The 12864-nt window shown below is 43.5% G+C and overlaps 1 protein-coding gene and 1 long non-coding RNA gene across 10 annotated transcripts in view; one reads left to right on the top strand and one right to left on the bottom strand.

Moving 5' to 3' along the window:
* LOC105076490 (putative inactive 1-aminocyclopropane-1-carboxylate synthase-like protein 2) overlaps positions 1-11974 on the top strand; it is a 78463-nt gene extending 66489 nt beyond the window's left edge. For 6 of the 9 annotated variants that reach the window (XM_010964650.3, XM_045523818.2, XM_045523817.2 and 3 more), the window contains 9 exons: positions 73-170; positions 429-506; positions 876-976; positions 2062-2151; positions 2904-2949; positions 3046-3187; positions 3972-4114; positions 4201-4354; positions 5152-5600. In XM_010964650.3, the coding sequence (XP_010962952.2) occupies positions 73-170; positions 429-506; positions 876-976; positions 2062-2151; positions 2904-2949; positions 3046-3187; positions 3972-4114; positions 4201-4354; positions 5152-5333 (1034 nt within the window). In that variant the 3' untranslated portion in view covers positions 5334-5600. Of the gene's footprint in view, positions 1-72; positions 171-428; positions 507-875; positions 977-2061; positions 2152-2903; positions 2950-3045; positions 3275-3971; positions 4115-4200; positions 4355-5151; positions 5601-6962 lie in introns of those variants that run through there. The other 3 variants (XM_045523819.2, XM_045523820.2, XR_006728214.2) reach the window with 3 other exon arrangements.
* Positions 5691-12697, bottom strand: LOC123619569 (uncharacterized). Its single transcript, XR_006728216.2, has 3 exons — positions 12541-12697; positions 11984-12118; positions 5691-6383 (listed from the first exon to the last, which is right to left on the bottom strand). It is a non-coding gene; the product is annotated as an uncharacterized LOC123619569 (long non-coding RNA).
* Between the last annotated feature and the right edge of the window lie 167 nt (positions 12698-12864).

Raw genomic sequence — 12864 nt, 5'->3', positions numbered from 1 at the left:
TGGTCCCGGGGGTCCTGGCAGGTTCTGACTAGGAGACCCTGCACTGACAACTTGGTCTCTCTGTGCTTTCAGAGGCCTTTCTGGTCCCCACTCCCACCTATAGTGACTTCGTCTTTAGTGCCCACCTGTATGCGAAGGTTGATCTAGTTCCTGTCGACCTGGAGAGTCAGGTCAGTACAGGTTCCCTTCCCCTGCTCAGCCCATCTAGGTGATGGAATGTTCTAGGGGCATTTCAAAGGTGTAGGGGACCTTGCTTTCCTCCCATATAAGTGATGATGGGAGAAGGTTGGAGAAATCAAGACAAAGAAGGCATGTGGGACTAGTGCCCTGGATATGAAGGTAAAGGATTGTTTGGGGTTTACAGGAATGAGGAATCAAGGCTTGGGAGCTTCCAGGTAGGCAATTCTCAGGTAGTGTTTATCTTCCAGGTCAGTGATGCAAACACACATCCATTCCAGCTCACCGTGGACAAGTTGGAGCAAGCCCTGCTCAATGCTAAGCTTGAGGTAAGGAGGGAACCACGTCTTCAGGGTAAGCACTGCTGCCCGTGAAAGGCCTTGAGTACTGAGACTCCTGTATTACAACTTGTTGACCTAGACAGTGTGGGCTCCTTCTGCAAAAGAGGCAGTGCCCCAGGGGCATGTCCCCCTAGGAGCCCTGAGCCCCATCTATGGCAGCACCCAGAGATTCTGCCTGATCCCCACTCTGTGGACAATGTGATAGTAGCTCCTGCAGGATCCCACCCAAGCCTTGATTAGGTGTCCGGTACTGGGTGTCCTGGTGTCCGGTACTGGGTGTCCTGACCTGATCCTTTTCTGAACTTGATGTAGATGTGAAGGATTCGTGTTCACTTGGTTCTGTTCGGTTCTTTTTAGGGGAAAAAGGTCCGAGGCCTCGTGCTAATCAACCCTCAGAATCCTCTGGGACACATCTACTCCCAAGACTCACTGATGGAATATCTGGAATTTGCCAAGAAGTATGAGTTCCACCCCTTGAGACAAGATGAAGTCCCTAAAAAGGGTTCCCTCTCACTTATAGTCAAGAAGTCAAAACCAGAAATAATATACCCTAAATATCCTTACTTTGTACTTTGTAAAGTTATGTACAACTAGTGGAAATTGAAATGAAAAGCACCCACATGCTGACTATTTCAACCAAACCCTTTTGCCGTTTCCTTTCTGGCCTTTGCCCACGTGCCCATATCTGCATAACAGTCATCACATAGTTCTGCTGCTTCTCCACTTCTTGCAGCATAAGTACTTTCTCCCAGCATCCATTTCCCAAACTACTTGGCCTGAGGTGCCAAGGAGGATAGACTCTTAGACCTTGTGGGGTGAAGACATGTCCCTGTAGAACTTTCATGGCCCATTCCTAAGAACATGTTAACATCAGTTCTCTCTGGAGTCTGAAAATAGCCCTCTTAGGGTAGACAGTCTTCCATTTTCTGGAAGAAACACACTTATTCAAACTTCATAACTATCTAGATCAGTTAAAGGCAGAACATGGGGACAAGAGGAAGAATGCTGGATGCCGTGGGCCGGAATTTGACAGAAGTAGGTTCACAATCCAGCTCTAGCACCAGCTAATTGCGGGAATTAACTTTATTTCTCAGAAACTTAGTTTCTTCATCTGTGAGTTGGAGGGAACGGTCCTGCTTCAGAGGGCTGCTGGGAGAATAAAGATGATGTACATGAGCCCTTAGCCCCCTGAATATCACTATTCAAATCAGGCCCTGAGTGGAAGCTCCTGACTGGACCAGACGAAAATTCCCTGGGATGCCCAGCCCCTTCCCGTTGGTCTCTGCTTGATGGTTGAAGGGTTAGGGAGATGTTCTCACGCATGTCTTTTAGGTCCTACTCCTTCCTAGTACCCTCAAGTCAGGGTGAAAGGTCCTCTCTGGTGAACAACCCTCTTCTACCTTACCATGCCTTTTGGAAGGGTTGGGTGTGCTGCCGGGGCAGTAGGAGTATCTGATCTGTGTCCAGAGAAGACCATAAAAGGAAGCAAGAGAAGATTAGAGAGATCCTAGATATTGTTCTCCCCCTTTCGTCTAACCTGCAGGCACAGCCTACACGTGATTATAGATGAGATTTACATGCTGTCTGTGTTTGATGAGTCCATCACATTCCGTAGTGTTCTGAGCATGGAGAGGTGAGTTGGTCTCAGCTGGAGTTGGGAATGAGAACCATGAAGTTTCTGCTTTTGAGTTCATGTGCTATAAACTTAATTTGCTACGTGCTAGAAACTGAACTAACAGCCACCAGCCACCACGAGTGTGAAAGTGACCAAAACATTGGCTTTCCCTTCAAGCGTCTTCTCTAAATGCCATTTTGTACACAAGATAACTGTAGGGAAAGGCAGAAAATGCACTGTCAAAGGTCAGGATAAATCCCTACAGAAGGTCAGGGTAGGAGCTTCTTGATAAGCAGTGTACAGGGAAACAAAGGAAATAGGGCAGAGCTTTCTTAAGGGTGGTATTTGGTCCTAGGATAGGATTCAGCAGCCAAAGCAAGGGAAGTGCATGCTTGGAAGAAGGAACAGACTCACCAAAGGTGGGGCAGTAAGAAACAGGTGGATACATCTTAGAAGTGGTGGGCGGCCCTCATGTGTGAAGAGCCAGTTGCTGAGAAGGTGGCTTTGGAGCAGCTTTAGGAAGACCACAAGCCAGGCTGAGGGTCCCAGACATCAGTGGGCACTTGAGAGCTGTCCCATCTAGTTCCACAAGGATACCTTTTGTTGACTTCCTGGCTTAAGTGGGGCAACTGTTTTCTTGAATGTTGGGTCCCATAGGCCCTCCTGTCTAGGAAGGACCTCCAGTCCACTTTCATCTTCCCCTCATAGACCCCATGTCTTCATCCTTCAAATACTCCTGCATGATCTTGTTTGTCCTTTCTCCTCTCCAGCTTGCCTGACCCCAACAAGACCCATATGATCTGGGGCACCAGTAAGGTGAGCCCCAGCTGCCTGTCCTTGGGTAGGGAAGGAAGTGGCGCTGGGAGCAGAAGGCAGACCAACCAGGTATTCCTTTCCCTACTTCTCTTCTAGGATTTCGGCATCTCTGGCTTCCGCTTTGGCACTCTGTACACCCATAACAAGGAGGTGGCCTTGGCCATGAGCTCTTTTGGCTACCTTCATGGCATCTCTGGCATCACCCAGTACAAGCTGCATCGGCTGCTCCAGGACAGAGGTACGGAGCTCCATTCCAGGCCAGGCCTCATGGCTGGAGGATTTAAATTAAAAGCTGGGATATAATGAAACAAACAAAAGTAATCAGGTAATCAGGTTTGGAAAACCATTTGCTTTTAGCTTTGGCTGGGAAACGGGTAGATAGGAGAAATCCAACTGGATGCCTCCCTGCATGGTGCTAGGCCCTTTGCTATTTGGTAGAAACCAGATTCCCAGCCTCTTGAACACTGGTTCTCAACCTTGGGTGCACACGGGAGTTACCTGGAGGGTTTAAATATTGATGTGTGAGCTCCATCCCAAAGATTCCAAATTAAGATGTCTGGGGATACAACCTGGGCATTGCCTTTCAGAAACCCCAGGTGGATCTAATATGATGTCAGTGCTGAGAACAGTTGGGATAAGATCATCCCCCAGGACGTCTGGGTTCCTCAAAGTCCATTTGTGAGGCTCTCAGGCAGGAAGTAAGGGAGCTATGAGTCCCTGCTACTTGCTCAGTTGACAATAGCAGCATCAACCCTGTTTAGGGGATACCCCGATTTAATTGCCCCAGGGTGTAAACTCAACAGAACATTCCTATTCAAATACTGAGAAGCCCAGAGTCTCCATCAAATCTATAGGTAAGAAGTGGGTGTGTTGAGTATGGAAGCCGTTGACTCAAATATAATATAGTCAGGCTTGGATGGAACCAGAAGGCATGCAGCCCAGGTAGGGAGCATTTGGTAAGGAACCCTCTGGCAGGTCTCAGCCCTGAGATCTGTGACAGCCCTCTTCCTCCACCCATCCAGAATGGATTGACAATGTGTACCTGCCCACTAACCACTCCCGGCTGCAGGAGGCTCACAGGTTCATCACTAATGAACTGAAGTCATCGAAGATCCCTTTTCTCAGTCATGGCTCTGGCCTCTATGTCTGGATCAGCTTGAGAAAGGTGAGCTCTGGGAGTGAAGACAGGTGTTCTTGAGATGATGTGCTTGGTGGGACTTGGGCTCAGCTCTGTGCCTCTGTCCTCCCTAGTACCTGGACCCATGCACATTTGAGGAAGAGTTGCTCCTCCATCGCCGCTTCCTGGACAAAAAGCTGATATTGTCCTGTGGCAAGACCTTTATGTGTAAGGAGCCTGGCTGGTTCCGCCTCGTCTTTGCAGCTACACCTCTCCTGCTAAAACACGGTGAGTGGAGCTGACCTCTCAATCCTGCATCCTTCAGAGATGCCCCAGCCACCCCTCTACAACCCAATAGTGGAGTCTTCTTTTTCTGCCTTTAGCGGCCTATAGCTCCAGCCCTTCTAGGCCCTCTGTTTCACTTTCATATCTTTAAGCTCCTTTGTAAACAGGAATTGATAGGCACTTGAGGTATGTTACCCCTTCTAGGTGTCTGTTGTGTGTCTACCTTGAAGTAGGGCATTGGGACTAAGCCAGCATGAAATGGAGCTCTGCCCTGTGGGGCTTGTGGTCTCCTAGGTGAGACAGACAGGTATGTGACATAGACGTCCCTGTATGTTATGCTATGGAGTTTAGATTCTCCTCTGAAGGTTATAGAAACATGACAGTCATTTTATCTATTGCATCTCAACACATGCAGAACACTGTTCTACCTCCTGGGCACATAGCAATGAATAAGAGAACATTTATGTTACACAGATATCTTTTAGGCTAATGTGGAGAACAGACTGAGTGAAGGGCCACTAGAGGCAGGTAGACAATGGTGAGGCCAAGGCCATAAGCCAGGTTACAGGATTTGATGAGCCATGAAGGTATCTGGTGGGCAGGTGCTGTGATAATGAAACCAAAAAGAGCCATTGGGCACGCAGCAGGTAGACTTGGACATCTATCCCAAGGAAGGGAGGGCTCAAGTTCAGCATCCCTGAATGAGAGGTTCTCTGGTGGTCTGCTGTGACTTGGGTATATCTGGGGCCAATCTGCAAACCCACTCAGTATTCCTCTCTGTCCCCCTTTGGACCCTCTAGCCATGCAAAGGTTCTATACGGTGCTAGTGGAGCAGGAGCAGGATTGGGTAGTGAAGCAACTGGAGGATGCAATAAACCAGGAAGTGGAGGACCTCCCAGCCAGTGACGCCAGCCAGTCTTACTCTCGGGAAGTCATACTAACCTCGGGTCTGGAAGGCTGTTGTTCTGACCTGGGACTGTGACTGAACAAACAGCGGGCTCCAGGAATGGGCTCATTTGACTCTCATCATCAGCCTCCTTAAGCTGAACATCTGTCATTTTTTGGAAGCTTTGCATCTTTTTAGTCTTTGCTAGCCATTGTGCATGGGCAAAATGTTTTTATGGGGATTCAGGTGGGAAAGCCCAGAGAGAAATAAAGGGAGCTCTCTGGGTCCCTATTTAGATGAGTTTGTTTTTATATTCGATATCTAATAAATTCCATATTCTCTTAAATTTCAGGCCTGTTTTATTTTCTTCATTAGCTGCATAGTATCCATCCACTATATGGCTAAATGGATTTATTTAACAGGCTCCCTACTGATAGACATTTAGGTTATTTCCAGTCTTTTGTAATGACAAACCCTGCTCCTACAAATATATGTGGCATACTTGTATGATTATGTTCAGAGGATAAGCCCCATCAACACTGGCAACTCAACCTTTAAAATTAGTGGATAAAAATGCCACATTAAACTTCTTTTGCTTCTCGAACATATTTGATTGGGTTTTATTTGGTTCTCCCTGAAACTATTCCAGATGGTTCTCGCTTATTCTCATGACAGACTATATTTCATCTGTTCCCACGGAAAAATATAGCTCCCCTTAAGAGCAACTTTAAGTGTAGACAAAGCGGATAATGGGGTTGAGCTGGAAGATGCTTACTTGGTTTGATGCTGTGGCCAATAAAATAAAACAAGAGGGAAAGAATCAGAAATTTGGGGAGAGAGGGACTCTTCACATAATAATCTTATTATCCTATAGAAATAACCTCAATGTAGCTTTGGTGAAACGAAACAGCTGCTTGCTCTTGAGAGAAGTCCATCTTTAAGAGTCTAGGGTTGTGGGTGCAAATGATGGAAGTCTGTACATCAGGATTGCTGGTGGGAACCGTTATCCCACCAGTCTCACGCTGCTTTTGCTACTTCTCCTTGATCCCTCATAATACTTTTTCTGCCTCAGTCTGGATTACGCACAGCCTCTCTGGTGATCCTTCATGGCTGAGGCTCTTGGAAATCATCACTCTCTCATAAAACCTGAAAAGATAGAGAAGTCTGTGCTTCAATAATGAACACTGGGCACACCAAGGTCATTCTTCTCGCCAAGCTGCTGTGTAGGCGTGTTTTATTTCTCATTCACATTCTTTATATATCACCTTTTGGGAGCTAGATGATTTGGGGGGAGGTCCTTTTAATTTTTAAATTCTAAAGCAGGTTATATGTGAAGAGTACTTTCTGGAGCAGGTCAGAGAGGAAGGGAAAATGCAGTGTCCCAGAGGATCCCTACACAGTCACACCTACCGTACACATGGGTGGCTAAGTGGCAGGGTAGGGGTGTAATTCCAAATGTTCCTGCTTCCAAATGTGAGTTCTTTCCATTCTTGCCTTTTCAAAAGGCTTTTAAGATGAATCTCTGGAGATAAGCCTGAGGTCTTCCATTTTCATCTCTTGCTCAGCAAAGCCATTGCACATGTGAGCTTCAGTCTGAGCACTGATGCTGTGAAATGGGCAGAGCAGGGACTAGCACCATTTTATAGCTGATGAAAGAGCAGTTTCGCCCTCTGATGGCTTCAATCAGTCACTTGGGTTTGTGACCACCCTCCCTCTCTTGGGCAGGTTTGCAGCGTACCAACAAATCCTGATTCCTCAAGATTTATTACACCAGACAAGTTTCTTTAGAAATCGACTTGACTACTAGACACAGAAAGGTAATTCACTGGATGCGTGAGGGAGCACATGCGAGCAGAAGAGAAGGGAAAGATAGGAACCAGAGATGCTCTTGGGATCTCTGTTATGGGAGCTCACAGACAGTCTCATGGGCATTGTCCTGGGAGGAAGAGAGGATACCTTCCATGGAAGGGACAGGCCATTTCTCTCTTCTGTTCCACTCAAGATTCAAGTGGTTGATTGGGGAAAAGTGAATATTTTCCTATCCAGGAACACAGAATCTCCCTGCATTTATTTAGGTCTTTAATATCTCTCAGCAAGGTCTCGTAGCTTTCAGTGTACAGGTCTTAGACACATCTTATAAATTTACCACTATATTATGCCTTGCATGTTATTTTATTTTATTTTATTTTATTTTATTTTTGGAAAATGCAATTTAAAACATTTTATAATAGTAAAGGAAATCCATACTCATAATAGCAAATTCAGGAAATAAAGCAAAGCAATAAAATTAAAATTAGTTATGATCCTACTGCTAGCAGGTATATTGTTACAATGTTGTTATAATGTTAATGTTTTAATTTATGTACCTGTATTTTGTGTTACATAGCATATTGCACATTCAAATTTGTATCTCTTTTCACATAACTTTATACGTGAACACTTCCCAATGACATTAAATATTTTTGAAGTCATGAATTATGATTAGCACATAATAGTCCATTACATGGATATTTTAATGTTATTTTATGTTATGCCTTTCATGTTATTTTAAATGAATAGATTATTAATTTCCTTTAAGTTTGTTGTGGCTGATGTATTTGTATCTTTTATCTGTCAAGAACTTTAAAGGCTCAAGGTTCTACCCTACCTGCAAAATAACAGGTTTCATGGATGTTGGCAGAAAGCATGCAAATGCTGGGTCAGAGACAAAGGCCAGTTTATTACTCACAGCAATAGCAATAAATCAGTATGAGCTTTTGGTTCCCCAAATCCTGATTCCTATAAGGCGGAGTGAAGAGGACAAAGTGAGGCCTGCACATCCAATAGGGTGTGTAGCAGAGAGGACACCCAAGCTTAAGGAACCCAATTCCTTTAAAATGAGCAGTAAACCTGCCTGAACTTTGGCCTTAAGGGAAACATTATCTTTACTATACTGAGTAGTAAACAAACCTACCGTTTGCTCTGGAGACAAACAGTATCACTGTCATCCAGGGTTGATCACTGTACATCTATGTATATATACACACATGTACACATATACTTATATGTATATATACACATGTGTATAATCCTGTATAGCTCAGAACAAAGGCAGTCAGGGTCCCTGCTTCCAGGGCAGGCAGAAACATGAAAGACCCAGGAAGAATCATCTCCTGGTAGTATCTTGTGACCTTGCTAAATTCACTTATTAGTCCTACTAGTTTTGGGGAGATTTCATTGAATTTTCAGTGTATACAACCATGTTACCTGTGAATGAAGATGATTTTCCTTCTTTCTTTTCATATTTATGTCTCTTATTTTTCTATTGCATGACCTAGAACCTCAAGTGCAATGTTGAATAAAAGAAGACATTCTTGTCTTGTTCTCAATCTCAGCAGGATTGTGCTCAGTCTCCCACTCTTAAGTATAATGTTACTGGAACTATTTTTCATACTGCCCTTTACCAGGTAGAAGAATTTCCTTCAATTCCTAGTTTGTGGAGAGTTTTACTATGAATGCGGGTTCAGTTTTTGTCAGCTGTTTTTACCTGTACCTCTAGAGATAATATAATTCTCTTAAGTATTAATGTGGTAAATTATACTGATTTTTAAAAAAATGTTAAATCAACATCATACTCCTGCAAGAAGCCCCATATAGCCATGTTGTATCATCTTTTTTTTATATTGTTGGATTTGGCTTGATATTAAGAATTTGCGTCATATTTTCATGAAGGATATTCTGCTATAGCTTTCTTTTCTGTAGTGCATTGTTGCTTTTGGCATCTGGGTAATAGTGACCTCATAAATATTTTGGGAAGTGTTTTCCTTCTCAACTTTCTCAAAGTTTGTGTCAAATTGATTTTAAAAAAATCTTTAAATGTTTGGTAAAATTCACGAGTAAAGCCATCTGTACCTGGAGTTTTTCTTTGTCAGAAGATTTTTACTTCTGTTTTCAATTTCAGATATAGGGCTATTCACATTTTCTATTTCTGATGTCACTTTTGGCTATTTGTGTCTTTTAAAAAAATTTGTCCATTTCATCTAATTATTGACATAAAAATTTGTATAACATTCCCTTATTATCTCTTTAATACCTATAGGTTCTATAATATTATCTCCTTTTTCTTTTCTGATATTGAAATAAATTTTTTGATCAGTTCATGTAAATGTTTTTCAATTGTATTAATCTTTTCAAAGACCCAGCTTTTAGTTTCATTGATTTTTCTGTTTGTTTCTCTTCTGTTTCATTTCTATTCTTACCTTTATTTCCTTTTATTAACTTTGTGTTTAATTTGTTCTTTTTCTAGCTTTTTTAATGCGGATGATTACACCAATGGTTTTAAGCTGTTTTTTGCCAAATAGAAGCATTTAAAGCTATTGATTTCTTTCTAAGCATTGCTTTATCTACATCCCATAAATTTTGATAAGTTGGGTTTTTATGATCACTCTACTTTCCCTTGTGATTTCTTTTTTAGCTGCAATTCATTTAGCAAATATTTAGTTTTAAAATATTTAGGGATTATTCAGCTGTCTTTGTTAATGTTACTTTAGTTCTATTGTGACTAGAAAGCATAAACTACAATTTCAGTCCTTTGAAACTGAGACCTTTTTAGGACCAACTATATGGTCTGTTTTGGTCAATGTTTCATGTGCACTTAAAGTATATTCTGCAGTTATTGGGTCTGATGTTCTATAAATGTCAATTAAGTTAAATTGTTTTATAATGTTTAAGTCTTCTGCCCTTGCTGTCATTTGATCTATTCTATTACTAAAATAGAGGCAGTAAATTTTCCTACTGTAATTATTGATTTGTCTATTTCCTCCTTTTGTTCTGTCAGTTTTTGATTCATGTATTTTGAAGTTTTGTTACTAGGGGTACAAACATTTAAAATTGTCATCCTGATGAATTGATCATTTTGTCATTATGAAATGTCCTTTTAAATTTTGGTAATTCTTTTTGTTTTGAAGTCTATGTCAGATATTGAATGCTTCAGCTATCTTATTCTTTTTTTTTTTTTTTTTGAATGTATGTGTCAAAATACATATAAAATTTACCATCTTAACTATTTTGGGGTTACAGTTCAGTGGTATTAAATACATTAACACTGTTGTGCAGCCTTCACCACCATCCATCCCCATTACTCTTTTTCATCTTGTAAAACTGAAAATCTGTGCCTGTTAAATAATAACTTCTCATTATCCCCTTTCCTAGCTCCTGACAACCACCATTATACTTTCTGTCCCTATGATTTTTGACTATTCTAACTACCTCATATAAGTGGAATCATACAGTATTTGTCTTTTTGTGACTGGCTTATTTCATTTAGCATAATGTCCTTGGAGTTCATCCATGTTATAGATGTGTCAGAATTCCTTCTTTTTTAAGGCTGAATAATATTTTATTGTATGTATATACAACATTTTGCTTATCCATTCATCTGTTGATGGACACTTGGGTTGCCTCCACATTTTAGCTATAGATAATAATGCTGCTAAGAACATAGGTGAACAAATTTCTCTTCAAGACTCTGCTTTCAATTCTTTTGTGAATATACCCAGAAGTTCAATTGCTGGGTCGTATGGTAATTCTATTTTTAACTTTTTGAGGCACCACCATAATGTTTTCCACAGTAGCTGTACCATTTTACATTCCCACCAACAGTATACAAGGGTTTCAATATCTCCACATCCTTGCCAACATTTTTTTGCTGCTTTTGGATCATAGCCATCTTCTTATGATTATTTGCATGGTATTTTTTTTTCTAGTTTTACTTTTAAGTTTAGTTTTTCATTTAACAGGTTTCTTGCAAAAACGTATACTTAATCTTACTATTTTATCCAGCCTGATGATCTTTTAACAGGTCCTTAGTCATGACATTGAATGTAATTATTGGTATGGTTGGATTTAAGTCAATTATCTTGTTTTCTATTTGTGCCATCTGCTCTTTGTTCATTTTTTTCCTTTCTGCCTGCCTTTAGAATTAATCAAGCATTTTTTAGTATTCCATTTGATTGCCTCTTTTGGCTTCGTAGTTATACCTTTTGATTTTTTAAAACATTGTTTGCTCTGGAGATTACAATATATATATCCAATGCCCTCAGTGAGAATTCCACAGTCTACATCATCATCATCATGTTTTATTTATAAAGATTCATGACCCAAACCCTGCTTCTCTCGCCAGCCTTTCTCCCAAACCCTGCAAGCTCCAGCGGTATTAGGTTTATTGCAGTTTGTTAATGTTCCACAGTGACTCTAACCTGGAAGGCCCTTATCAAGGCCCTTCCTTCTGTTTCCAACACCTCACCTTCCAGCCAGCTGATTAGGACTCTGCCATGACTTCCTAAGTGTTGAGGGTGAATGAATGTGTGTGTAGGACTTCGTATGTGGGGCCTGTGTGTGTGTGTGTGTGTGAGTGTGTGTGGCGGGGGTTAAATCTCCTGCTGCAAGCTTCCATGCGCCCAGTAATCTTTCTTATGTGTCCTCACGGTCTGCCTCCCCGGTGACCTGTGCAGGCCCACTGTTTGTTTTGCTCATCATTGTTATCACAGCACTTAGTAGAGATCTTGCACAAGTCAGGCACTCAATAAGACTACTTATCTGAATTAAACAGAATGATATGTCTTAAATGGAGAAAACTGGCTTATTTTACATCACACAGAGGGCCAAAAAGTCGTGAGAGCTGCTCAAGGTCACGACGTTAGTGGCAAGGCCAAAGTGAAGACAAGAAGTGGAGTGATCTGAAGACAGCCAAGTCTTCCCAGCCGTACCTGTATGGGCGGATCCTGCTTATTTCTTTTCTTGGGAAAAGGAGACTTCCTACTCAAGGCTCTGCGCGGGCCTGGGACCTGGGTAGTCTGACTCACTGCCAAAATCCCGGAATGTGGCAGAGTTCAACAAATGTTCTGCAGAAACAAAGGAGGAGAAATTACAAACTCGGGTCAAAAACTTTCATAGGGGAAGGATGTTTTAAGGATGCCCTCGCCTTAATCCGAAAAGGCTTATCCATGGGCTACAAGCCGGCAAAAGTTTGCTCAGAAACCTCAGTGACTCGGCCTTACAACGGGGAAATTAAGGCTGAGAGGAAGAGGGAGGCGCCCCCACGTGCCAGGGATGGGAAGGCGGCCTGTGCACTCAGGCCGTAGAGCGCTGAGGTGGCAGCGGGCGGCCCGCCCCTTCCTGGCTGCCCTCTGACCCCGAGCCCCTTCCCCGGCTTCCCCTCCCGCTTGGGCGGCCAGTGGCTGGGGACCCGGCACAGGGAGGGAGGATCGGGGAAGCCCCGACTCCGCGGAGGGGCTGCGTGGGCACCGCCTGCGCGCAGACACACCCGGGCGCCCCACGGCCTGGAGTTGGCGAACTGCGCCCGGAACCGTCCGAGGAGCCAGACCGGGAAGGCCCCGCGGTCCGAGTGCAGCTGCCTGGGCCCGGGTGCCCCGCGCACAGCGCCGGCGGGCGAGTCCAGGCGAGGGCTCGACACAGAACGCGCGTCCCCGGAGCGCCGGCGCCGGCTCCTCCAGCTCCGCAAGTAGGTGCGATCCCCGCTCTGCGGAGCAGGTCCTGCGGGGTCTCGCCTGCCCGGGCTCGAGGCCTCTCTGCAGAAGCCCCGGCCCTTCCGTCTCGGAAGCCCTCGGCCCGGACTCGCACTTCCTCC

Source organism: Camelus bactrianus, chromosome 10 (genome assembly GCF_048773025.1).
Source record: "Camelus bactrianus isolate YW-2024 breed Bactrian camel chromosome 10, ASM4877302v1, whole genome shotgun sequence".
Taxonomy (NCBI): Eukaryota; Metazoa; Chordata; class Mammalia; order Artiodactyla; family Camelidae; genus Camelus; species Camelus bactrianus.
Note: the sequence above shows the minus strand (reverse complement) of the source record. Positions and strands in the feature narration are given on the sequence as shown.